We start from the raw sequence: 27,470 nt of genomic DNA, 5'->3' as shown, positions 1-27,470 counted from the left end.
ACTATGCTAGAAAGACTTAGGATTCAGTCCCAACAACAGCCTCTGTCTGCTCTCTTAAGGACCAGCCACGCTGAAATGGAGAAGCTCATTATGAGATGATATTTGTAATGCCTGTAGCATATTGCCTGGCACATAGTAGGTGCTTAATAAATATTTGTTCCCATCCCCTGCTTTGGCTCCTCCAAAGGAGCTGGCTATCAGGCAATGAATTCTTTGATCATGGCAACCTATGAAACACAACAGCAATCACAATCCTTATCTTAACAACAACAACAAAAAGTCACCTAAGACAAAATCAATAACTACCTACCATATGCCCACTTTCTAGTTTCTACGAAATTTTTAAAAGAATATTCTACATAAGTATTAAAGTCATCCTTGATGAAGACGTAAGATAGGAACAGTCAAAGTCTCACAAACAATATTCTGTAGTAGACCACATCTTTCATCACATAGTTAAATGTGTAGAGAATACAAGATCCCATTGTACTTAATATTCCTTGACTACAAACAAGGCATTTGTTTCGGTAGAACAAAGTCTCCCCTTAAAGGAGATCCTCTAACCAGATGTCTTCCATGTTCATGTTAAAACTGTACAAGATCCCTTGCAAGATGCAGAAGGAATGATGTTGTTAGAAAATCCTCTAATTATTGATTAGATCTGATTACTAATTGATTATTATTACTATTGATTATCTGGTTACTGATTGATTATTAAGCAAGGCATAAAACATGTGCTCGACAAAGCTGGTTACAATTTTCATGGAGAATGTTCAGTTTGGGCTCCAAATGGAAGAGAGATTTCCTACTGATGGTTAGATCCTCTACTGCTGATGTTTGTGGATAACATTTGCATAACAATGCAGGACCTCTGAAACGAGACCTGTAATCACTTAAAAAATATTTGGCCCAACTATCCACATTGGAAAAACCAAGTGGATGATGAATGCTCGTGGTCCAGGCTATAACTTGAATGGATATGCTAGATGATGGCCTGACCTGTCAGTTTCTTCAGATGGGCAATGATTTGGGCCCAGAATTGAACAGGAAAAAAGAAAGCAGGCTGAGTCATTTTTTTGGAAAATGTAGAGCACGCATACCTTTGGTCCAGCAACATAACCATTAGACACAGCCTTTGAAGAAGTCAAAGATAGAGGGAAAAGATATTTATGGCAGCAGCTTTTGTTATAGCAAAGAACCAAAAATAAGTAGGTGCCCATCAACCCAGGAATGGCTGAACACATAAAGGTATGTTAATGTAATGGAATATTATTATGCTGTAAGGAATGCAGAGGCAGAAAGGGACAGATTCAGAGAAACCTGCTAAAACTTTTATGAACTGATCTAGAGTTACGTGAACAGGACAGGAGAACAGTTTCCACAATGATGATAATAACATAAAGGAAAACAATTCTGAAAGATTTAAGAATCCCTATCAATGAATGATTCTGACTTCAGAAGATGATAATGAATCACACTTCCCACCTCTTAGCAGAGAGGTGATAGAGATTAGAGGTGTGAGAGGAGGCATACATTTTCAGAAAAGGCCAATGTGTGAAAATGTTGTGCTTTAACTGTACAAGGGAGAGATCTGGGGAGGGAGGCTGAGGGAGAGAGTTGGGGGAGGAATAAAGGAAGGAAAAAGAGAGTCAATGAAATATTTTAAAAATGGAGAAGAACAGGAGGAAGTTCAGATGGGGACACAGACAAGCAGGGCAGTGTTGGTGCTATCATGTTAAATTTGATATACTGTTTAAAAATGTACCAGATATTTGTGGTTTCATATGCAATCTTTTTTTTTTTGTTCTTTCCACACTGAAATGTTCATGTTTGTTAAATTCATAATAAAAAAAGAAAGAAAATGCCCAATGTTTTTAATGACCTCAAGTTTCTCCCTGAAACAAAGCCCAAGGTTTTTAAAAGCAATATTCTTCCAGGGAGGCTGTGAGTCATGGAATACCGCAGTCCTGAAGATTAAAACTGTGGGTCACTCAAAGTACCATGACAGGTTGTATGGAGGGCCTCCACACCAAGCCTTCTGTTCTCAGCCCTTTATCCTCATCTAACAGCAGCAGCAGCAGTAACAGCAGCCAGTATTTATAGAGACTTTAAGGTTTGCAAAATGCTTTACAAATGGTATCTCATTTGATCCTTACCTCTGGGAAGCAGGTGCTAACATCATCTCCATTTTACAGATGAGGAAACTAAGTCTGAGAAGTTAAGGAACATGCCCACAGAGTTGCACAGCCAGTAAGTGCCTGAGGTAGGATTCTAACTCAGGTCTTGCAGATCAATATTCTATCCACTGTATTGTATACATGCCTCATTTCCCTCCCTCCAGAAACTTCGGCTTTGTCGCTGGGTCCCCTTTTCCCTGATAGGTGCGCTTTTACTTTCTCCTGCTGGGGCTCAAGTCTTCATAACACTTTCTGTGCCTTACCCATGCTGCCCTCCCAACACCCGTTTATGTGTTGTCTTTCCCTCTCAGAACGTAAACTCTTTCAGGCTAGGGACTGTACCACTTGATTGTATCAGTATCCCAGGCTCTTAGCAAAGTGCCTGCCTGACACATAGTAAACTTAATAAAAGTTCTGTCTGCCATCTGTCTGTCTATCCTGTCTATCTAGTCTGTCTATTTATCTATTTAGTCAGTCTTTCTGGTCGATCATCTATCCATTCTGTCTCTCTTCTCTGTCTATTTGTCAGTCTGTCTGGTCTGTCTGTCTATTTATATTGTTTGAATATCTATTTGTTAGTCTGGTCTGTCCATCTATCTATCTATCTATCTATTTATCTATCTATCTATCTGTCTGTCTGTCTGTCTGTCTGTCTGTCTATCTATCTGTCTGTCTGTCTGTCTGTCTCACTCTATCTTGTTTGAATATTCATCTATTTGTCAGTCTGTCTGCTTTGTCTGTCTGTCTGCCTGTCTTGTCTATCTACCTGTCTTGTCGATCTGTCTAATATGTGAAAATACATGTATATCTATATCTATAATAGGTGAAAAGGCCTATAACAAATGAAGGCTTGCATGAAAGCAGCAGCCTCGGAGCACAGAGATGTAGGACTTCAAAAAGGAGAGGGGTGTTCAGCACGTTTGAGGATCCCCAGTGGCCAGCTCACAGCCTACCCTGATGTCCTTGGAATGTTGAGATACCAGAGGGAGTGCACGTTCTCTCCCAGGGGAGGGCTCACAGGAGCCCACGGACAACAGTCACACAGGATAAGAAAGCACAGAAAAGAGGGTGATCTGTATGTTCAGAAGGATTAGCCACATGAGTGAGTTAAGATCACTGAGGTGAATTTCATCTGATTAGATCTGACTCATCATTCTAACCTTTCAACTCCTTTTTAGATCCTAGCTGTATCACCCAGTGTGTTAGCTAATCCTCCCAGATTTGTGTCCCTGGAAAATTTGATGATTATGCCATAAAAGCCTTCATCTAAGTCACTGACTAGAGTGCTTAACAGTGTGAGAGGAAGTATGGTGTAGTGGATAGAGGGTGGGTTTCAGAGTCAGGGAGACTAGGGTCCAAGTCCTGACTTGGACACATACTGGCTGTGTGATCCTAGGTAACTTGTGTAACCTCTCAGTGCTTCAAGCAGTTCTCTGAGAGATGCTGATCTGAATTGGCAGAGGGAATTTCTTTACTGGATGTTTCTCATACCAAATAAATCACAGATTGGGTAAAAGAAATATTGAACAGTACAGAATATTTAAGTACATCTGGGGGGACTTCACTAGAGACCTCCTCTAAGTTCTACCTTTTTATACTTATTAGCTATGTGACCCTGGACAATCATTTAGCCTATCTGAGCCTCACTTTCCTTGTTTGTAAAACAAGGGAGTTAGACTAGATGGTCTTGGGTCCCCCTTTCACTTCTTATATGATCCTGTGAGCCATTAATGACTACCTGCTCTCAGGGTCTGGTCATTCAGTCAAGTTCTGAATCTACCTGAATATACTGTCACCTGGCCTACATGTCTCCACCTTGTCCACAAAGACAGCATAAGACACTTGTCAGATGTTTGGCAGTCGTCGACATAGACGGCATCTCCCTGATATAGAAAGCCTGTCAGAATGGCGTGATGTGCTTTGGAAGAGGCTGTGCTTGTCCTTGGTGGTCACTGGTTCCTTCTCTAGATGTGCACAAAATAACCAGGCAATACTGGATTTTATAATTTTCTCAGGAGAACTGAGTCAAATTTACATGAATACAAGTAAAAGGATATGAATAGGCAGTTTTCAGATGAAGAAATCAAAGCTATCTTTATGAAAAAAATGCTCTAAATCACTATTGATTAGAGAAATGCAAAATAAATCAACTCTGACATATCACCCCATACCTATCAGATTAGCTAATATGACAGAAGAGGAAAATGATAAATGTTGGAGGGGATATGGAAAAATTGGGACACTAATGCACTCCTGGTGGAGTTGTGAACTAATCCAAACATTGTGGAAAGCAATTTGGAACTATGGCCAAAGGGCTATAAAACTCTTTGATCTAGCAATACCACTACTAGGTCTGTATCCCAAAGAGATCATAAAAAAGGGGAAAGGACCCACATATTAAAAAATATTTATAGCAGCTCTTTTTGTGTTGGCAAAGAACTGGAAACTGAGGGGATGCCCATCAACTGGGGGATGGCTGAACAAGTTGTGTTATATGAATGTAATGGAATACTATTGTGTTATAAGAAATGATGAGCAGGCAGATCTCAGAGAAACCTGGAAAGACTTACGTAAACTGATGTAAAGTGAACTGAGCAGAACCAGGAGAACATTGTACACAGTAATAGTAACATTATTCAATGATCAACTATGATTGACTTAGCTCTTCTCAGCAATACAATGATCCAAGACAATTCCAAAAGACTCTTGAGGGGAAATGCTATCCACATCCAGAGAAAGAACTGATGGAGCCTGAATGTAGATCGAAGAATACTATTTTCACTTTCTTTAGTTTTTTCATGTTTTTTTTCCCCTTTTGTTCTGTTTCTTCTGTCACAACATGACTAATATGGAAATATGTTTTACATGATGGCACATTGATAACCTTTATCAAATTGCTTACTGTCTTAGGGAGGAGGGAGAGAAAGAAGGGAGGGAGAAAAGCTGGAACTCAAAATTTTATAAAAAATGAATGTTAAGAATTGTCTTTACATGTCATTGGAAAAAATAAAATGCTATTAAAAAAAAAAAACAACCCAGTGATTTTCTCTAGAATCCAAATTAAGCTCACTGGCCTATAGTTTATACTCTCTTCCCTCTTTTGAAAACTGAGACTTTTGTCCTTCTCCAATCTTGGGGTATTTTTCTTATTCTTTAGGGTCTTTCAAATGTCACTGATTCTCTACTGTTTTTCTAGAACAGTAGTAATAGAATTATTACTACCCATGGGAGGAAAATGCCTTGTGAATCTTCTAGTACTTCAGAAATGAGCTTTTATTATTATTGCTGAGATTCACCTAATTCACCCTCTTTGAATCATTTTTTCCAACTCCTTCCTCCTCTGACAACCAACTGGCCCCTCCCCTCACAGAGTGCCTATTCCTAGCTTGTCTTTGAAGAGGTACACACATTACTTCCAACCTTGAAGGTGACTTAAGAAAGGTTACTTAAGAAAGAGAAAATTCTTTTGCATTGGGGGGAAGTTTTTTGTTTCTTTCAAAGTTAAAATGACCTTCAGTTAAAAAAAAAGTCTATTATAGAGGCCTATTGCTGTATGGCTCTATTAGAGCAGCTAGGTTGGGTAGATGGCAAAGTAGATGGAGTCAGGAAGACTGGACTTGGAGTCAGAAGACCTGAGGTTGAATGTGACCACAGACACTGTGTGACCCTGGGCCAATCACTTAACCTCTGTTTGCTGGCTGTGAGGATCAAATGAGATAATATTTATAAAGAGCTGTGCAAACTTTAAAGTAGTCTATAAATGCTAATGATCATTGCTTTCTAAATGATTAAATATGATGATTACATTACAGATGGACTTTAGCATTCAAGTGGGCGTCAGCCTGGAACATTTTTACAATAGGGACAGAAGGAGAAAGGAGGGGACAGTCTTAGCAATGACTCAAACAGCAAAAGCAGTATCAAAGATGAGACACAAGTGTCTCTGTTGTTGGGAACCAAATTCCCACAATACTGTGACCTCGTAGGGTTCTTTCATCACACTATCCTGTTCCAGGTATGTTACAATTCAGGACACTGTTGGGACCTTCTTGTTGTCACAGGCACTTCTGGGGGGCCACAGGGGCTCAGTTGTGGTGAATTCTGATCCCAGCTCTCATTTCTTTGGTTGACCATGACTCGCTTCTCTGTGTCTTTGGTTTCCTACCTACTGAGGGAATACACTGGCCATTTGCTGATCCCAGATGGGGACCAGTACAAGTTACTGATGCAGCAAATCAGACACAAGGGAAGAGCAGGGGCTGTGGGATTAGGGGAAACCGAGTTTAAATCCCAACTCTGCCCCTTACCACCTGTGTGACCTTGGGCAAGTCACCGAACCCTTTTGAACCTCAGTTTTCTTATCTGTGAAATGAAGGGGGCCAGATAAGAAGAGCCCTTCCAGCTCTCAATCAGTGAATCTATAAGCTAAGGTGGTTTGGAAGAAACTTGCAAACACGGATCATTCTGAAATGCTTCCTCGTCATAGGGTCGTTAAAGACATTTCAAAAATTTTATTTTATTTTTAATTTATGGAATGAAACAAGCATTTCCATAACATAGTGTAATTTAAAAAAAAAGATGATTGCCCATGAAACTGTAAATCTATTATGTATAACTTGCTATTCCTTTTAAATATATAATAAAGTTATCATAATTTCTTTTTCTCCTTCCCTTCTCCCCCTCTCCCCCTAGAGATGCCTATCATTAGGTGGCTGGGATCCCCAACATCATAGGATCATTTTTTAAAAATTATTTATTTATTTTATTTTTAATTTATGGAATAAAACAGGCATTTCCATAACAAAGCATAATTTTTTAAAAGATAATTGCACTTAAAACTGCAAATCTATTATGTACAACTGGATATTCCTTTTAAAGATGTAATAAAGTTATGGTGTAAATTTCTTTTTTTTGCCCTCTTTTTCTTCCCTCCCCTCCTTTCCTCACCCTAGAAATGGCTACTGTTAGGTGGCTAGGGTCCTTAACGTCACAGGACCATTGATTGACAGCTGGAAGGGACTTCAGCAGCTATCAAGTTCAACCCTCTTATTATAGGGATGAAGAAGATGAGGCTGAGTCTGGCAGGGATCTCAGGACAAGTGTAACCTACAGTAATTAAGCAGGTAGGAAATTAATACAGTGGACAGAGAACCAGGCCTGGAGTCAGGAAGACCCGAGTTCAAATCTGATCTCAGACACTTCCTACCTGTGTGACCCTGGGCAAGGGACTTAACTCTGTTTGCCTCACTTTCCTCCTCTGTAAAATGAGTTGGAGAAGGAAATGGCAAACCACTCCAGTATCTTTGCCAAGAAAATCCTAAATGGGGCCATGAAGAGGCAGACGCGACTGAACAACAACTCCAACCCACCAGTAATAAAGAGTTCTCTCTAATTCAGCTAGCACGCTAGAGGGCTTCTTTGTAAGGGCTTGAAGCCCCAAGTACAAGAAGGCTGACGAGACTAAAAAAAAAAAACAAAAAAAACCAAACTGAAGCTAATTTCCTAATTGATCCCTTAGTTTATTATGAAATATTCCAATAATACAGTATCAAAAGACCCTGCCAATGGTCCCTCGACTTTGATGGCGTGAGCTGGCACTGGGGAAGCTCCCAGTCCCCGTGTTTCCATTACCAAGATTTCAGATGGCCCCACGTTACCTGAGGTGTGTTCTCCGTACACTTCCTAACATCGTCTTCCCCCAGGAGCCATCCCAGGAGGGTCGGGAGTCCTGCAGTCAGAGGGTCCCACTGAGGGAGCAGCTCACACAACAAGGCCACAGCCAAGTCTAGGGCCACTGAGGCATCCACCAAGCAGAAGGCAAACTCTAAAGAGACACAAAAGACAGGCATCTTCCATCAGGGCTCCTCAGGACCCAGAGAGACAAAGGCATCCCAGCAACTAGGAGTAGGCATTTGTGGTATTTAAAGGTTAGAAGGTAGGTATGAGCTGAACTGGCCTGATCTAAAGAACATCCATGCTTGTGGCTGTGTGACCATGAACAAATCACTGCACTTTTGAAGACTCAGTTCTCCTCTCCGCCCCCTACCCCCGCCTAGGAAATGCTGATAGTCAAATTTAAAATGTTACATAAATATGAGAGCAAAGATGATGATCATTCAACTTCAAATCCTACTATATGCACAATTAGAAGGAGTTCTCATCAAAAGAGAGAAACATATCAATTCACCAGAGCTTAATCACCAAGCTTAGACTTAAACATACATAGGGCTGGCCCTCAAATATAGGCAGACTGGACAGCTGTCTATTCAGTCTGATTTGCCTGGTATTGGAAAGCTCTTTAATCACCCCAAAGAATCTTCCCCACTACCAGTGCCTGAATTCTACCATTGAGGACTTTTTTTTTGGGTGGGGGGGGGATCTCCTTAACTTGGCCAGACTGAAAATGTAGGGTCCACTCATGGCCCAATCCCAATACCGATCAGCACGGAAGCTTTAACTTGCTCTGTTTTTCTGACTTGGGCCAGTTTGCTTCTCCTTAGATAGCCTGGTAGATCCTGGGAGCTCACCATATTGGACTTAGTTCAGACACCTGATCGGTTTTAACCCTACTGCAGTTTAGAACTTCTAAAACTCAGGTGCTCCACCAGCCTCAGCCTCCCTGAGAAGCAGAGATTATATATGTGTACCATTAATCAATTCCTTGGCTTGCCTCTTCCCATACTCTTTCAGAGTAAACCCTTCCCCCTTTCCCCAGAGGTAACAAAGACATCTTAGAATGAATGAGTTAATCATACGCCAATCCTCTCTAACAGAGGGACCCTCTCAGCCAGCATAAGGACACTGGGTACCTAGAGAAGGGAGAAGAAGATGTTAAAAGACAACCTCAAAGACCATTTTTCTTTGGGATGGGGAGGGGAGGAAGAGAATGAGTGTGGGGGTGGGCAGGGGGAAAAGTGTTTTCTTAATTACTTGGAAGCTGTTCTGACATATCCAAGGTCACACAGGTGGTAAGAGCTGGTCTTTTGAACTCAAGCCCCCAAGTCCAAACCTTTTCAAGCACACAATGCTCTCTCTCAAATGGAAAGGAGCTACCCTTTGGGGACCCACATGGACAACAGCTCTGGATCCAACCCAGTCTGCACACAAAGATAATCTCTCAGCACCTCGTTTCTGCTGGGACATAAAAGGACCCAGACCCCATTCATTCACGGTCACCCCCTGCCAGCAAACACATCTGTTTACCACCAATTTCCAAACTAGCAAAGACATGTAGCACATGTAGAGAAGCTGTTGAGTGGAGTGGGATTTTCATCTCACAGCCAAAGTGTCAGAGTGGCCTCAGGCTTGTGCTCCTTGTCACCAGCAGCGTACAGGAAGTGAGCAGAGATGTTCAAGAGGAAAATCAGATTTCAGTGCACAGGGCTGCACCCTTTCTAATGAGCTCATTATTACTAATTATTAATATAATCATCATAATATATGCAATATATTAATTATTAATAATAATACTGATAATTGAGGTGTATCTGGGGTGAGGTGGGTGAGGAGTGTGATGAGCTGGGTGACCGCTCCTAGCATAACAAGAATAGTACCTGATGTGGAGATAGCGCTCTATGAATACTACATTTGAGCCTTACAAGACTCTGTGGGGGAAGGCCCTTCAGGTATTATTATCCCCATTTTACTGATGAGGAAGTGAGGCTCAGGAGCAAAGTGGACTAACCGGCCTGTGGTTATACAGCTGGTGCTTGATGCAGGACCTGAATCCGAGAATCTTCTGACTCTATAAGCTTAGCCTTCTATCCACTAGGCTCCACTTCCTCTCAAGCACAGAGGCACAGGGGTCCATATAACAAAACTGTGGATGATCAATAAACAGGACTAGCCTCAGATGTGCGTGGAGAAGGCAGCTGCCCTCAAATAACTCCTTCACTGTCTGCTGGTGCCTGAAATTCCACCATAAAAATTTCATTTCTTTGGCTTAAGACTTTGTTCCTTTATAAAATAAAATGTCCCTCTTGGCGGGGTCCCACATTCACTTTGATTCAGTTGCATTCACATCACTCTATCTGCTATAACCTGTTGCTTTTCAAGGATGACAGTTGGGGGAGAGGACACACTGGAGGCGCTGAAGACAGACACTGCCAGCTTCATTCAGTCTCTTGCAGAGAACTGTCTCTGTCCAACGGGAAGTGTGATATAATGGAAACCACATTGAACCTGGACTGAGGAGGCCTGGGATTGAGTCCTAGCTCTCAATTACTCACCATATGACCTGGGGCAATTCATTTCACTTTTCCGGATCTCAGTTTCCTCATCTGTAAAATGAGGGGGTTGGAAAGGAATCTAGTCACTAGATGATCTCTAAGGCTAGTTCTGGGAATCTGTGAAATAAATGTCTGTTCCATACCTATGATATGCCCAGCTATAATGCTAGCATCTGGGGTAGAGGGTGGGAGTGGGTAGTAAAAAAACAAAAAAGCCGCACCAGTTAAAAAAGAGTTGGTTTTTTTTTTTTTTTTTAAAGGAGTGCCTCCTGGCCTCTGGCAGCTAGGAATAAGGAAGATGACCAGTAGCATTAAGTGGGATGGACTGGAAGGTGGAGAGATTAAGGCAAGGTAAGTAGTTAGGAGGCTGCTTTAAGTAATAATTCAGGCAAGTGCTAAGCATAGGACCAGAGTAGGAGATGAAAGGGACTTCAGAAACAACCTAGTCTAGCCTCTTCATTTTCACAGATGGGGAAACTGAGACCCAGAGATTTATGAAGTGATTTGCTCAAATGCAGGTGGTCTGGCTCTAAATTCAGCATTCTGCTCTACCGCCTCCTTGGTGAGGGCTTGAACTCTAGTTCAAGTAGAGTGAGGTGGTGGGGATGCAGAGGTAGAATTGAGAGGACCTGGCAATACACGGTATGGGGCTGAGGAAAAGAAGGGAGTTATAGCTGCTTCCAAGACTTTCAGTTTGGAAGATTAAGAGGTAATGGTGGGGAGATGATGGTGCATTAACAGGAATAAGGCAGTCAGGAGGAGAGAGCAGATTTTAGGGGAGGATGATGAATTAATCTCAGTTTACAGTGCCAGTGGGGTATCCAAAGGAAGATACCCATCCACTAAGTCCTCATCATCCTACTGAAATTATTCTTTCAAAGGCAACCAGTGACCTTTTAAGTCCTCAAATCCAATGACTGCTTCTTGATTTCTACAGCATGGGACACTTTACCATTCAGTCTTTAAAACTCTCTTGGTTTTTATAACAATTCATTTTCATGTCAATCCCACAATTCAACAAGCATTTGTTAAGCTCCTACTAGATGCAAGGCACCATGGTTGGCACTGAGAATACAAAGACCCACCAAGAGCTCCTCTGGTTCCTCTGCCTTTTGACTGTCCCTCCTGACTCCACCAGCTCCTCTGCCTCCTGCTAAATGCTAAATGCTCATCTGTGAATAGTTACTCTTTTTCTAGTCCCACCATTTGTGCTATCACTGAGGCATGTGGGCTTAACCTATCACTTCTATGTGAGTGATCCTCAAACCTCTACCTTCAGCTTGCATCTAAGTCCTACATTTCCAACACGCTTGCTGGACACACTCCATCAGTGAGTGTGGTAGAAAGATGGCTGACAGCGAAGAAAGGGCAGAGCATTACATCACCAGCTTGGGCTTCACTTGCATCTGAACGTCATGTCGAAAACAGACTGGTTTGACTGGTCAGAGGTCATAATGGCGTTCAGGATGGATCACTCACTGTAACCGCAGTGGAAGGAAAGCTCCGTAAGGTCAGGGACTTTTATTTCTGCCTTTGTAGTCCCAGTTTCTAGCACGGTGCCAGGCAAACAGTAAGTACTCAATAAATGCCAATTGAGTTGAATTAAATTGAAAAATGTTCTTTGAATTAGACTCTTGGCTTTCCTACCTACAACAGTATAAAATGTGCCAAACTATTCTCAAGGCTACCAGTGAGGTGGTACCACACCACTATTTCAAGTGCAGAAGACAGAAACAATCTTCTAACTGGTTTCTCTGCCTCCCGGCTCTCCCCACTCCTCTAATCCATTCAGCAGCAATGGATTTAGTTCAACAACATTCAGAAAGTGCCTACTAAGTGCAAGGCAGCAGGCTAGGGAAATGGGGACTGGGACCTAACCTATGTCTTCAATGGTATAGGGATTTTCTAGATGAAGAAACTCCCTTTCCCAGTGCTGGGACACAGTTCCTGCACTCAAGTAATTTACAATTTCATGGAAGGAAATTCCACATGTAGTCTTCTTAAAACATTAGTTTAAGGGAATAATTATTTTTCTTCTCTCCTTCTTACAGTCCTCGCTCCTTTTCCTTCTGTGTGTTACTGAGGAGAGTGTGATTAAGATGGGTTTCTGGGGCACATGGGTGGATAGGCAGGTAAGCTGTGGCACAATTTGGAGCAATTCTAGCCCAAACCACCCTGGTCCCCCTTGGGCCCTCTGATGGCAGAGATTGGTGTTTTCATTTTTGTGTTCCTGGCACCAAGAATAATGCTTTGAATATGTTTTTTTGTTTAGTAGTGTCCAAGTCTTTGTGACCCCTTTGTGAATCATACTGTCCATGGGGTTTTCTTGGCAAAGGTACTAGAGTGGTTTGCCATTTCCTTTTCTAGTGGAGTAAGGCAAACAAGGTTAAGTGACTTGCCCAGGGTCACACAGGTAGAGAATTTTGATGAGGTCACATCTGAACTCAGGACTTCCTGACTCCAGGCCTACTGCTCTATCCACTGAACCATCTAGCTATCTCCTTGAACATGGTGGGTTCCCAATAAAGGTTTGATGAATGAATGCATATTGGATTAATTTATCCAACAATTACTCACTGGGCTTGTACAAAGCTAAGTACTATGAGGGGATATAAGAAAAGGCATGTTAACAGAAGTGTTAACAGAAAGAATACTGGTGTAGAGTTAGAAGACCTGAGCTCAACTCCTATCTTTGACATTTATAGATTGTGTGATCTTGGGCAAGTCATTTAACCTAGGTGAGTCTCAGTTTTCTCATCTGCAAAATGGGAATGCTTGTACTTCCCTTGCCTCTCTCAGAGGTGCTAGAAGGAAACAGTTATACAAATATGTCACTGTTATGATAACTGTCCTTAAATATATCAAATATTACCATGTCGGGAGGGAAAAATATTTTTATTTATCTATCTCACATGGATACTGTGGGGACAGTATTTTGCAGATCTTAAAATGCTATATAAATGAGAAGTCTTAATAATAGAGGCAGGGACTGCCAGCAAAGACAGCAATGTAAAAGGTTCTAGCCAAGCCCAGCTCCCTGTAGACCTGGGGATCTTCAAATGCTTTTGTGCCACAGATCCCTTTGACAGTCTGGTGAAGTCTATGGATGGCTTCTCAGAATAATGTTTTTAGACACATAAAATAAAATTCATAGGATTACAAGGGAGACTATTAAAAAACAAGATTATGGATCCCAGGGTAAAAACTCGTCCTCTCAACCTACCTATAGAACACTGGAAAAAAGGACCAAAATGAAGCAGAGAATAAACAAACAGGAAACAGGAACAAAGAAACCACTGCCACCAAAACTAAAGAACCCAACACTCTCTAAGATTCAACTATAAAAGACCACACTATAAACTCCTAATCTGAACCACAACAAAGGGTCCCCATCCTCTACTCCAAAGTCCCTTCCAAAATGGCGGGAAGAGGCAGGGTTCAGAGACAAAAGCTCCTAATAACAGTGTCCAGGAGACCCCTGGCTCCTCCAACACACTGAGGACTGTAAGAGGAGGCAGGGATAAGGAGTCTGATTCCCACCTTGGAGCCCTGCTCTAAACTTTTGGGAGAGAGCAGGGCCTGGCCCTGGCTCAATGTCCCAGTGCAGGAATAAGGCAGGAGACATAAGTTAGAGATCACAACAATCTCATCTCTACCACGTCAGCAAAAGCTATGGGAGGAGGCAAGGCTAGGATCCCAGGCTCAGCTGGCCTATTACGGCCAGCTGACTACAATTTCTTCCTCTGTATCCTACACTAAAACTGCAGAAGGTGAGGGGAACAAGGCCTTCTTATTGGTCAGGTTTGCTGGCTGCCCTTCTCCAGCCTGAGGACTAAGAGGTAGGTGTGGCTGCTTGTAGAACTCCTATCCCACCCTGGGTCCTGTGCCCAGGGACCTTAGTGACAGTAGCTACAGCCATTACAGAGCCAAGAGACACTGGGAAGAAACAGCAAGGTTTCCCACACAGAACTCATTTTCTTTCCTACCAAACTCTTCTGCCTTCCCTATTACTGCTGAGGGCACCTGCATCTGCCCAGTGAACAAGGCTGGCGATGTTGGCACCATCTTTGACTCCTCACTTGCACTTACCCCACATATCCAAGACGTCAAGTTTTGTCACTTCTACCTTCATAACATTTCTAGTATACATCCCCTTCTCTCCACTCACTCTCCACTCCCCTGGTCCTAGGCCCTCATCATCTCACACCTAGACTACTGAAATTGTCTTCTGTTAGGTTTCCCTGCTTCAAGCTTCTTCCCATTCTAGTCTGTCCTCCATCCAGCTGCCAAAGTGATCTTCCTAAAACACAGGTGTGACCATGCCATTCTCTTCCTCAATAAACTCCAGTAGTTTAAGGGAATAATTTGGATTAATAATTACCTGTTACCTCTAGGATTAAACAGAAAACTCTCTGCTTAGCTTTTAAAGCCCCTTCCTGTCTTTCCTTCTTACCTTACCTTGACTACCCTTCACATACTCTAGGATCCAGGGACACCATCCTTCTTGCTGTTTCTTGCAGAGGATATTCCCACTTCTGACTGCCTTTTCACTGTCTGTCTACCATGATGGGGATCCTTTCCCTTCTCACCTCTGCTTCCTGACTTCCTTCAAGACCCAGCTCAAATCCATCTTCTCAAAGAGGTCTTTCCTGGTCTTTACCCTACTGCTAATGCCTTCCTGGTATAGTCACCAGAGGTTTCAAGCAGCAGATGACACTTGAATTGGACCTTGAGAGATGCATTTTAGGAGGTGGAGAGGAAGGAGGACAGTTTTTATTGGGGTGGAGGATGATGTGAACAAAGTGCAGGGTATGCAATGTCTATGGGACAATGAGGATACTGGCTTGGCTGCACAAGAGGGATTTTGAGGGAAACAGTAGCAGTTAGGGCAGGGTAGGTCCAGTGTAACCAAATTGTGGAAAACTGAATAGCAGACAGAGAAGCTACCCAACTCCCTGAATATACCACTCACTTTATCCAAATAAAATTGTTATTTTTACTAAGGCTGGCTTGCTTGTCCCCAGTCAACTGTATTATGTCTACAGCCTTCCCTACAGGTTTCCTTACTTCCCCTTCACCAAGAGGATCTAGAGAACAAACTATTCATTAGGAGACAAGTAGGCAAAGGCTAATCATGGTGCTGACGTAGCAATTTGACTCTCTTCCCAGGGCTCAGCTATATTGAGTCCCTTTTCTCACCACCATAGTCAGATGGTCTATCTTAGGTACCCAGAACTCAGGGACAAAGATTGCAGTTTTAGACTGGGTTTGCACAGGAAGTCAATTTTACTTCTCACAGTATCTAACACTAACATTTAAACATCAGTATTTTGTCACTAAGCAGGCTCTCGTACAAACTCCTCTCAGCTCCCAATTTAAGCAAATCTTTCAATCACATTATGATGAAATATGGATGGATGGACTGCCATCTGACAGATCTGGCTAAGAAGCCACCATGGCTCTTTCAAAGATGGCTCCGGGTGGCTAGACTCATAAGAACAAATAGACTTGGTTAGTGCTTCAACAAAGCATGCCCCAAGAGTGTTATGCGGAGCCATTGGCCAAAGGCCAGTAATAGTCTTTTTGTTCTCATGCGACTGGGATTTTTGCTTCCCCTGATCATGGGAAAACCCACAGTGAAAACTCAGCAGGTTGGCAGGGTGACGTTGCCTGTCTACCTGGTGCATCAAATCTAATCTCCTGGGTTCCACCCTGCTATTCAAGGTTCTCTAAGCCTAGGGTAACAGCATTTTGGAGTAGCAAGGGATCTTATCTTGTGGACTTCTTCATTTTACAAATGAAAAACCTATCCAACTTTCTTTTCTACTCCCCTATACACATGGTCTAATCCAGGGGTTCTTAATTTTTTTTGTGACATGGATCCCTTTGACAGTCTGGTGAAGCCTATGAGCCCCTTCTTGGAAGAATGTTTTTAAATACTAAATAAAATACATAGAATTACAAAGGAAACCTAAGTTCAGTGAAAATAAAGATATATAGATACACACACACACACACACACATATGTATATACAATTTTTTTTTCCCATCCAAGTTCACAGACCCCTTGACTTCTATTTACCAATTTCTTAAGGGTCAGTGGACCCTAGGTTAAGAACCTCTGCTCTATTCCAACAAAGTTCTCAGTCACTTAAATGAACCATATTAATTTCTCTCCCTTTATTTCCCATGTCCCCTATTTGGGATTTCTCCCTCCTCCTCTTGGTCTATCTGCATGCTACCTATCCTATACAGCCTAGTTAAAACCCTACGTCTTCCATTGGTGTACTTAACTGTTCCTGCCTTCCCTTCTCTAAACATATCCTTTGGGCCACTCACTTGGCTTCTAATTATATTCTGTCTTGTCCTGTTTTCTAAACATTTGCTGCACTAATCTGGTTTTCCTATTACATGCTAAGCTCCTTAACGACTGGGGACAAATCATACAATATGATTTCACATTTAATGGAGGGCTCCATAGCCTTCAAATAAAAGCCTACTACAAGGCCACCTCGTGACACCTGGATTCTCAAAGGGCTATGTCCGTGGAGTTCAAAAATGGTTCAGTGATAGGCTCTATGTCTATGGTCCCAGGAACAACCCAGCTAAAATTGGAGAAGCACTGCGTGGGCTGAAGAATGACAACTTTTTTTTTTTTGGTCACAGCAGCTCTTAAAAGATTATTGCAAAAAAAAAAAAAAGATTATTGCAAAGTAATGGATGTGTGTGTGTGTAAGTGTGTGTGTGTGTGTGTGTGTGAGAGAGAGCTTGCACACTCACAATCTGCTTTGGTGAAGGAAGTACCCACATCAAAGAAATTAGAGTCGTGAACCACTTAAGTGTCTTTTACAGCAATGGTTCTCAAAGGGGGTGTCATGACCCCCCTAGTGTGGCTAGTTCACTAGGTTTGCTGTGACATTTTGGATGTCATGTTATTAAAAGAAAATTTATATATAGTTTTCATTACTATAAATATTACTCCCCTAGCATGCATAAGGTAGTGAGTATAGTATTTAAAAAATAAACAATACTTGTCTTGTATATATACACAGTAATCTAAAAACACAAGAGATCTTGAAATCACAAAGAACTTGCCAAAAAAAAAAAGGCTACTTTAGGAAAATGTACGTATAGGAATATCCTGACAATCCTGTAGCATGCCTAGATTCTCTTCATGGCAAAGAGAAATACTACATTAAAAAGAAAAAAGAAAATTACAGCATCAAGTTCAGTGACTGACACATGGTAGGTACTCTAAAAACACTTGTTGAATTAGCTCAGCTCCAAATCTGAATAGGAGAGCAGCTGAAGATGATGTTGGTCCAGGGAGAGGGGCTCTTTCAGGAGGGTACTGTGGATACCCTTCCCCTCTGTCTCCCATGGAGGCTGTGACAGGTGACCTAGCTGACACTGTTCAATATAAACATTTTGCTCAGTATGACCTTTCCCTGATGAGACAGGCAGGTGTTCTTATGTGTAGGGAGAAAAGAGAGAAAACACTATCATTTGACATTCAAGAGTGATTGCTTTGAATTATTAAATGTTGGGTGTTTAAGACTTTTCTGTCTGTTTCCTCAAAGCAGAAGCAAGAAGTTCTCTACTCTTTTACTGGAAAAAAAATCAGACCTCCCACATTTGCATTCATATGCAAAAAATCCCATCTGATCATACCAGATGTAAACATTTTCCTTTGTGACCTATTATGTAACTAGAAAACTTCATGCAAATTTTTCTGTTTTTTTTTAAGACCATAAAAAACCCTCTATTTTTGGTAAGTTGCAATACAATGGAATTTTAAAAAAAATACAAATCCCACCCAGAATCACTGAACAAACACATTCTTTTTTTCTAAGTGAAAAATTTTAAATGGACATAGCAAATGAGAACAAAGTTTAATGAATATTTTATAGGACAGAAAAACTTGTGTTTTCTACCCACCTACTCAGTTGCATTAAAAAAATGATAAATTGAGTTGTAGTTTATTACTTATTCATTGAATGTTGCTGTTGATCAGTCATTTTTCAGTCATGTCTGACTCTTTATGACCCCACGTGGGGCTTTTTTACTGGAAGGGTTTGCCATTTCCTTCTCCAGCTCATTTTACAGATGACGAAACAGAGGCAAACAAGGTGAAGTGACTTGCCCAGGGTCCCACAGCTAGTAAGATTTGAACCCAGGAAGATGAATTTTCCTGACTCCAGGCTGGACACTCTAACCACATCTAGCTGCCCATTCATTCAATACCTATTAATAAAAAGTTAAAAACTCATAAAAAGCCTTAATTAATTACCTCTAACTCTTCCTTCCCAACTTGAACCACATCATCCACAGCAGATAAGGAATGAACAAAAGCAAATTTCAAGTTTGAGTAAAATCTGGGAAAAAAAGGTAGGGGCTTAAAAGGGGGGGCTCACAGACCAGGACTGGAGTGACACTTGAGGTTGGACTCACTCAATTGAATTCAATAGACATTTCAGTGCCTACCATGTGCAAAACCTAGTTTTAAGCTCCAAAGAAATAAAAGAGGATACTTCCTGCCCTCAGGAAGCTTAGATCCTAAAAATCAGAACTGAATGTCATTATGTTATCCAAACTTGGACCCAGAAAGCAGTGGAGAAAATGTACATCCCTCCTTGCTCTGAAGAAAGGGAGATTATGGGGCAGCTAGGTGGTGCAGTAGATAGAGCTCTGGTCTTGGAGTCAGGAGGACCTGAGTTCAAATCTGGTCTCAGATACATCATACTTACTAGCCGTGTGACCCTGGGCAAGTCACTTAACCAGACTGCCTCACCAAATAAATAAACAAACAAACAAACAAACAAACAAATAAATAAATAAAAGAGCAAGAAGAAAGAGAGATTATAGAAATGAAAAACTGCATATCAAAGGAAGTCAGCAAGCATTTAAGCACCTATTCATAAGCTAGGCATCATGCTAAGCTTGGGGGACACCAAGAAAGGCAAACACAATCCCTGACCACAAGAAGCTTATATTCTAAAGGAAGAGCAATAGGAAACGAAAACAACTTGTGTACATGGGTACACAACACACAACTATGGAGATAGATAGATAGAGGGATTATCAGAATATGTAAATATCAGAGGGAATAACAGAATAAGTAATGGGTAAGAAGACTGAAAATGTAGAAAGGGGCCAGGTTGGAGGAAGGGCTTAAAAAGACAGAAGATTTCATATTTGATCCTAGAGGTAATAGGGTGTGGCTAGGTTGCCCAGTAGATAGATTACTGGGCTTGGAATCAGGAAGACTCATCTTCCTGAGCTCAAACCTGGCCTTAGGCACTTACTAGTTGTGTGATCCTGGGCAAGTCACTCCTGTTTGCCTCAGTTTCCTCATCTGTAAAATGAGCTGGAGAAGGAAATGGCAAAACACTCCAGTATCCTTGCCAAGATAACCCCAAATGGGGTCATGAAGAGTTAGATTGAAATGACTAAATGGCAATAATCATCAGGCACGACGGAGAGATCCAGATAAAAATCTTTTAAGAAAATTTGAGGAGAGAGTGAATATTTTCATCTGGGGATACAAGGACGTAGGGATCAGGAAAGGCTTCATGGAAGCTGGGCCACCTGGGTTGATCCTTGAAGGAAAAAAAGGATTTGAAAGGCAAGAATTAAAAGAATTCAGGTATAGGGGACGACCTGCACAAATGTGCAGGAGTATAATACAGCATGCTGAGTTTGGGGAATAGTGCAATTTGGCTGGAGCCCATGAAGGGGCAGCTGGGTGGCACAGTGGATAGAGTGCTAGGCCTGGAGTCAGGAAGACCTGAGTTCAAATACAGCCTCAGATACTTACTAGCTCTGTGACCCTGGGTAAGTCACCTAATCTCTATTTGCCTCAGTTGCCTCATCTGTAAAATGGGGATAACAACAGCACCTCCCTCCCAGGGTTGTTGTGGGGATCAAATGAGATAATTTCTATAAAACCCTTAGCACAGTCCCTGACACATAGTAAGACCTAGATAAATATTAGTTATCATCATCATAGGAGTAATATGAAATGATTTTGGAAAGGTAGGCCATAATTTTACACAAATAAAACCAATGCAGCTAAAATTAGAAAGGAAAGAGCTAACTGGAAAAAAAAAAAACCAACTTTACAAGTTTCTCTCATAAAGTTCTCATTTCTAAGATATATAAGGAACAGATTCAGATTCATAAGAAGAATTGTGCCCCAACTGATAAACAGTCAAACAATATGATTAGTCAGTCAACAAACATTTATTAATTGCCTTCTATGTTCTAGACATTGTGCTAAGGCAGTCTCTGCCTTTAAGGAGCTCACAGTCTAATGAAGGAGACTCTGTTTAGTTATCTTTGTATCCATCTTGCTTCTTAGTGCTTTATACATAGTAGGCTCTTAATAAATATAATAGATACATTACTTAATAAACACAGTAGGTACATTCATAAATGGTTGTTGAATGAGCAAATGAATACATCAGTGAATCATGGAAGCAAATACTGGGGGACAGGAGAAGAGATATAGGAAAAGGAAAAAATTCCTACCCTGCCTTCGGAAAGCTGACAGTCTTAGTGGTTAGAATATGACTACTAATGACAGCTGACATTCACAGAGTGCCTTAAGGTCTGCCAAGTGCTTTACATCTAGGATCTCATTTGACTTTCGTAATAGCCCTCTAAAGTTGATACTATTATCACCACCATTTTGCAGATAACGAAACTGAACACACAACTGGAGAAGGCCAGCTAAGCCAGGACTTCAGGATGCTCTGTGAATTGACAGACTATCTATTATAAGCTAGGGAAAGCCCCGTTGCCCCCACCCCCAAACAAAATACTCATGTGACTTTTACAAATTTACCAACTCGGGATAAGAAAAAGCCCCCACATGCTTATTATTATACCTCCCAAGGCATCCCACTCCACTTTGGAGTAGCTCTAATTGTTAAGAAATGTTTCCATACCTAAAACCTAAATTTCCCTCTTTATCACTTCCATTTATTGCTCCCAGTTCTGACCTATGTGACCAAATATAACAAGTCTAATCCCTTTTGCACAGTGCTCCTCTCCCCCTCCAGTCTGCTTGTCTTCAGGCAAAACATCCCTCCTTCTTTCAACGTCCCACAAATAGGCACAAACTCGAGGCTCTTCTCTGTTTACTGTCCTTCTTCAAACGTGGTGTCCAGGACTGGGCACCATACTTCAGGTATGGGCCAACCAGGGCAGATTACCAGCAGGACTACCATGTTCTTTTTTCTGGGAACTATGACTGTCAATCAAACCCAGGAATGGGTTTCTTTCTAGAAAATCTAGCTCTTTGAGGCCGCTGTATCACACGGAGCCTGCAGTCCACTATCTCTGACCATATTCACCACTGCCTCCATCTTGTTCAGACAAACTCCTATCTGGCCGTGCTTTCCCCTTCTTGGCATGAAGTGGTTACACTTCGTGGAGCCCACACTCTGGACCCCTAGGTACCACCTAGGCACCTCCATTTCTGTAAGCTTCTTTCTCTTCTCTCTCAAGCTCATTTATTCAATCATCATTTACTGGGTACCTACTAGAGTCATAGAAATGTGAGAGAACTCATCTAGTCCAGCCTTATCCTTTTTACAAATATAGAAAGTGAGACCCAGAGAAATTAAGTGCCTGGTCTAAGATCACAATTAGTGGCAGAGCTGGGGCTAAAGCAAAGGCTCCTGTCTCCCCATCCTACTTTGACCCACTATGCATTGGAGTGGGGGGAGGGCAGTCGGGAAAGTGAGGTGAGAGAGGAGGGGGGAGGGTCTAGATAAGAAGTACATGGCCCTGAAGGCACTTCAGAGCTTGCAGTCTCTGTCTCTCTCCTCCCCTCCTGAGACTGGTGCTTCACATTTCTTAGTCCCATATCTCCCTACTTCTTTTGTCCATCCAGGTACAGAGATAACCTGAAATTCCAAACCTTTCCTGTTCTTGAAGCTTATTTCTGAGCTCCTTCTTGGGCACCTAGACTAGATTTGTCAAGGTAGAATCCCACATATTTTTGACTGGCTCAGATTCTTAGCTTTCTCCCTCCCAGATTGTTGCCACAGGGCTATGTCAGATTCAGAGAAAGATGTGAAGAAAGGAAAAATCTCCCACTAAGTATTGTGACATTCCCCAAGACGCCAGTCCTAAGGAGCAAAAAGGGGCTGGGGCAAGGGAGAATGACTAGTAGTTAATTCAGGTTTCCAACCTTAGCACTACTGAAATTTATCTCCCTTAGATCACCAATGAACTCTTAACTGCTAAAGCCAATATTCTTTCAACTCCTTCAGACAAGGTTGACCTCTGTTTCCTCCCTCATAATCCCTCTTCCCTTGCCTTTAGTGATGCCTTTTCTCCTGTCTGACCACTTCTTCTTAGGTTTCCTTTGCTAGATTTTCATTCATATATCCCTAAGGTCTGTCCTGAAATTCAGAAGTGCATTGCCAACTGTCTGCTGGACCACTCACCCTAGATGTCAAATTGGCATCTTACATTCAACACATCCAAGACAAAATTCCTTATCTTTTCCCCTAATTTTACCCTTCCTTCAAATCGCCCTATTTTTGTTAAGGATACGTCCATCTTTCTTGTCATCCTGTACATGCCATATCATCCTGATATGCTACATAAACGAATGAATGAAAAAGCACTTACAAAAAGCTATGCACTAGCATTGCGCTAAGTGCTGGAAATACAAATTAAAAAAAGCAAGATACTTCCTGAAGGGGCTTACATTCTAACAGAGGAAACACATAAAGGGGAATGGTGTCTAGAGAGGGATATTTTGTTTAGGAGAGACCCAGTAATGGTAAGTGTTTTCAATTGATTAATATGTCCTTTCCAGGAATGTTAGTGTTGATTTGATTATTCTTTCCAGAGAAGAGATATAGAAGGAAAGTGGCTAGAGTGTAGTGTGGCGGCTTTGGGGGTAGGCAGCTAGATGGCACAATCAATATAGCACTGGGTTTAGAGTCAAGAAGACCTGAGTTCAAATCGGCCTCAGACGCTTACTAGCTGTGTGTTCCTGGGCAAGTCACTTAACCTCTGCTTGCCTCAGTTCCTTAATAAGGATAATAATATCACCTGCTTCCCAAGATTGTTGTGAGGATCAAATGAGATATTTGTAAAGCATTTAGCATCATGCCTGGCACATAGTAGGTGCTTAATAAATACTTGTTTTTGAAGATATGAAGAATTATCACCAAACAGGTGCACAAGGCCTCAGGACAGAAGCTGGGGTGCCAAGATGAAGCAAAGGGTAAAAGTACAGCAGGACGGCAGGGAGACGGCCAGAGAGTGATCTGTTGTTAGGTCCTGTTGATTCTGCCTTTGCATATCTGGTACCCCTCTCTCTCCACTCACCTGACCACCACCTTCTTCACCTCATGTCAGGACTACTGCAACATATTGCCTCCAGATTGGTTTTCCTGCTTCCGGTCTGTCCACCCCTCTCTAATCCATCCTCCTCATAAATGCCAAATTAATATTCCTAAAACATGAGTCTGATCATGCTAAAAAATCTTCAGTAGCTCCCTATTGGTTTTAGGATAAAATGTTCATCCTCTGCCTGGCATTTAAACCCCTCCATGGTCTAGCTCCTATTTACCTTTCCAGATTTCTGCCATATCACCTCTTTGTGAAATCAGCAAGTTCAGCCAAACTAGCCTATTCCATGATCCCTGAACTCAACATTCTATCTGCAGGCACCACAACCTTGTAGAGGCAATCTCCTGTGCTTGGAATGCCCTCCCCTCCTCCCCTCTGCCTCTTGAGATCTCTAACTTCCTTCAAGGCTCAGCTCAGGTACCACCTACTATTCAAAGCCTCCCCATCCCCGCCCCTTTCTCCTACCTCAAATTACCTTGGGTTTATTGATCTGGGTATACATCCCACATCCTTCCTTCCGAATCAGGGGTTCTTAAGCTGGAGCCCATGAATTTGTCTTGTAAAACATTCTGGTAACTGCATTTCAATATCATTGGTTTTCTTTGTAATCTTATGCATTTTATTTTATGATTTAAAAAACATTTTTCTGAGAAGGGGTCTGTAGGCTTCACCTGACTGCCAAGGGGGACCATGACACAAGAAAGGTTAAAAACTCCTGGTCTGGTAGAATGTAAGCTCTTGGAGGGCAGAGGCTATTTTGTTGTTGTCTTCGTAGCCCTGGTACCTAATATAGTGCTTTCCACATAGTAGGCATAAGAAAAATGTTGGTTGAAATAAATGGAATTAAATTGAGGGGGTAAAAAAGCACCCTGAGCTCACAGTTTGTTCAAGAGTCTCCAGACTTGGGAGGGGAAGGTCTCCAAAGAGGGAAGGCCAAGAAAGCTCCGTAAAGGGAAGGTGGTCTGATCCAGCCCCCAAGGAGGGAATGCTCCTTCTTCTGCACCTCATCACACTCGGTAATAAAGCATGATGCTTCCACCTCTAAAATCACCCACCAGGTAAGACCTCCCGTGTAAGTGGATCCCTTTAAATACAGTCCTGCATCTGACAGCAGAGAGCAGATCATAGTGTTCCAACAAAAAAGCTCTTTCCTGGAATTACACACAACTAATCGTCTGGTTTTCATTTGACTGCCTGGATCTGTTTTATAACTGCCTTTTCACGATAGCTTTAAAGAGAGGCCATCCCGTGACATAATGCAAGAACAATGAGCGAAGATGCATCTGTAAGCAGCACCCTTGAAATCTGCTGGTGGAGCTCACTGTCTTTTGGTTCTTCCCCCTTCCTTAAGATTCATTTGGGTTCCCAACTCCATCATCCCTATCCCTCCCTTTTTTAACCCAAAATATCCATCTCAGCACAGAAATCAATGAATCTACATATATTTACTGAGCTAAATATTGTGCACTGTGCTAGGCACCATAAAGGATATAAGAATATGAGAAATGCAGCAGTGTCTGCTTCTGCTGTCAGGGAGCTTACACTCTTTGGTGGTAGTTGGGAAAAGCATGGGGGAAAGACTTAAGAGACAAATTCACTCTATAAGTCACCACTACCACCATCATCACCATCACTAGCATCACCATCATTGTTGTCATTGTTCGTGAGTCCTTAGCTTGCAAGGCCCCCTTCCTGTCTCCAGAATGTGGGCTAATAATGCCTAAGGGAAGTAGTTTTAGTGAACCCCTTTCTTCACTTCCCCTTGAGGCCTATGTCTAGTTCCTACCTAGTGGCATTTAGCTAGCTGCACATGTAATATGCATGAATTTGGAAAGGATTGTCCAGAATCTCAAAAAGGTGTCATGCTAGAGAGCAGAGTCAAAACTTAGCGGAACAAAATTACTCTAATTCATCCCACCTTTCTCAATGGATTAGAAACAACCTGCACATGGTGCTTCCAAGGACAGGCCTGAGAATCTTTCCCCTTCCCCTTCATTCATACCACCCTGAGGAGATTTTCAGGAACCTGCAACCTGAAGGGAACCCCCAGCAACGATGCTAATGACTGTCTGTCTCAGATCACTTGGGACTTGGGGGCCCAAGTCCTGTTCATCTTAGGCTGGGCTGGGCTACAGAGAACAGGCTACAGGACCTCCATCCCTCTGCTGAATGTCAGCTGGAATGTTGTCAACATCAAGTTAAGTTGTGGGGAAATCCTGACATCTCTTTTTTCATCACCTCCAAGAGAGCATTATGATACTAGCACTAACACCATCAAGGACAGGGCATTTTTTGGGGGGGGGGTTAACAAAGGTCCCTGATCTGGTACTACTGGGGAGAAATGCTATATTTTTAGCCTCGTAAACATAGCTAACATCCGAGGGCAGGAATGCTATGTATATATACAATAGACACATATGTGTCCTACCCTTTGTTCGAGGTGCCTGCCGACTCTGATCATTCACTGGTGCCAACATGAGAAAACAATTCTTTGCTTAACTACACAACACAAGAGTGGTTTTACTTTCTGGCAAATTCCCAAGCCATAATTAATGAGGAACGCCAGTTGAGGAATGCTTGGGTTACAAGAGGCTTTGATCTTATTCTCTATTTCTTTCCCTAACATGATTTTATATATTTATAGCTTGCTGTTTTTTGGGTTGGTGTTGGTTTGGTGTTTTGTTTTTTTCTTTTAAAAAAAATTTTTTAAACTGTTTTCTATAGCCTTGGTCTTGGTGGTGGATGCTGCTGCTGAGGTGTGGGGCTCCATGGTTTCAGGTTGGCAGTAAGCTCAGTCCAGCTTAGCACAGCTGAAGGGAGAAGGCGCTGCTTAAACCGCCATGTGCCTCAGAACCGCTGTGACTAACGGAAGGCAGACACTCACTTCATCCAAGTATCAAAGCTGGAATGTTGCGGCCTCTAACGCTCTATTTCCCACGGGCTCTGTGAATTCCAGTTTTCTGAGGCCCCCACTCATTATCCTGTTTTCAGCATGGGGATACATTTGTATTTAACAGGTCACAGGACTATTCTTAGTGAAAGGGAAACAAGCTGAGGGTGAGTGGGGCTTCCTTATTTCACTGTTACAAAAGGTGAGGGATCTGACAGGATGAATTTCTCTGTGCAGCCACAGTTGCTTGGAGATGAGTTATCCTCATAACTCATGTGCCTTTTGACTGGTTCTTGGAGTGGGAAGGCCCTCATGATTCCCTCACAGCAGCCTGGACAAACTCCTCTACACAATGAGACACATCAATCCCCTCGGCTTCTCTTCAATTACAAGTCAGGTCTACCTTCTCTGCCTGAAAGTAGAGATCACACAGGAAGAACACTAGCCTAACTCAATGACAACAGGAGTGAGCAAACTCCTTTAAAAGGGAAAAAAAAAAGTCAGGAGAACTTTCCTTTAGGGTTCAAACAGAAATTTGTTTTGTAACTCTCTGAGGTACTTATCATGTAATGGCGGAATCTTGAGAAGGGAGGGTTTTTAAAGGCCATCTGTGATAGACCCTCCGTTAGGACCCAGGGGCACCACGCCCCGGGGCCTCTGGCTCCGGTTCCCCTAACGGCTGTTACAACATCCTGGGTGAAATCCTCAAGGGTGGGGTGCAACATCCTGCTCTGTAAATAACCTGACCTGTCTTCCCGGCACTCCCCCCAGACCCTGTTCCCTTCCCGGCACTCCCCC

At 42.2% G+C, this 27,470-nt stretch overlaps 1 protein-coding gene across 2 annotated transcripts in view; it reads right to left on the bottom strand.

Moving 5' to 3' along the window:
- THADA (THADA, armadillo repeat containing) overlaps positions 1-27,470 on the bottom strand; it is a 438,429-nt gene that overhangs the window by 8,732 nt on the left and 402,227 nt on the right. Inside the window, exon 37 of one of the 2 annotated variants that reach the window (XM_027865188.1) lies at positions 7,835-8,001. The exons of the other annotated variant lie outside the window; for it this stretch is intronic. Within the exon in view, the coding sequence (XP_027720989.1) occupies positions 7,835-8,001 (167 nt within the window). The remainder of the gene's footprint in view (positions 1-7,834; positions 8,002-27,470) is intronic. 2 annotated transcript variants of the gene reach the window in all.

Source organism: Vombatus ursinus, unplaced genomic scaffold, assembly GCF_900497805.2.
Source record: "Vombatus ursinus unplaced genomic scaffold, bare-nosed wombat genome assembly UNPS02014778.1, whole genome shotgun sequence".
In the NCBI taxonomy this organism is placed as follows: domain Eukaryota; kingdom Metazoa; phylum Chordata; class Mammalia; order Diprotodontia; family Vombatidae; genus Vombatus; species Vombatus ursinus.
This window is presented reverse-complemented; position numbering and strand designations above follow the sequence as displayed.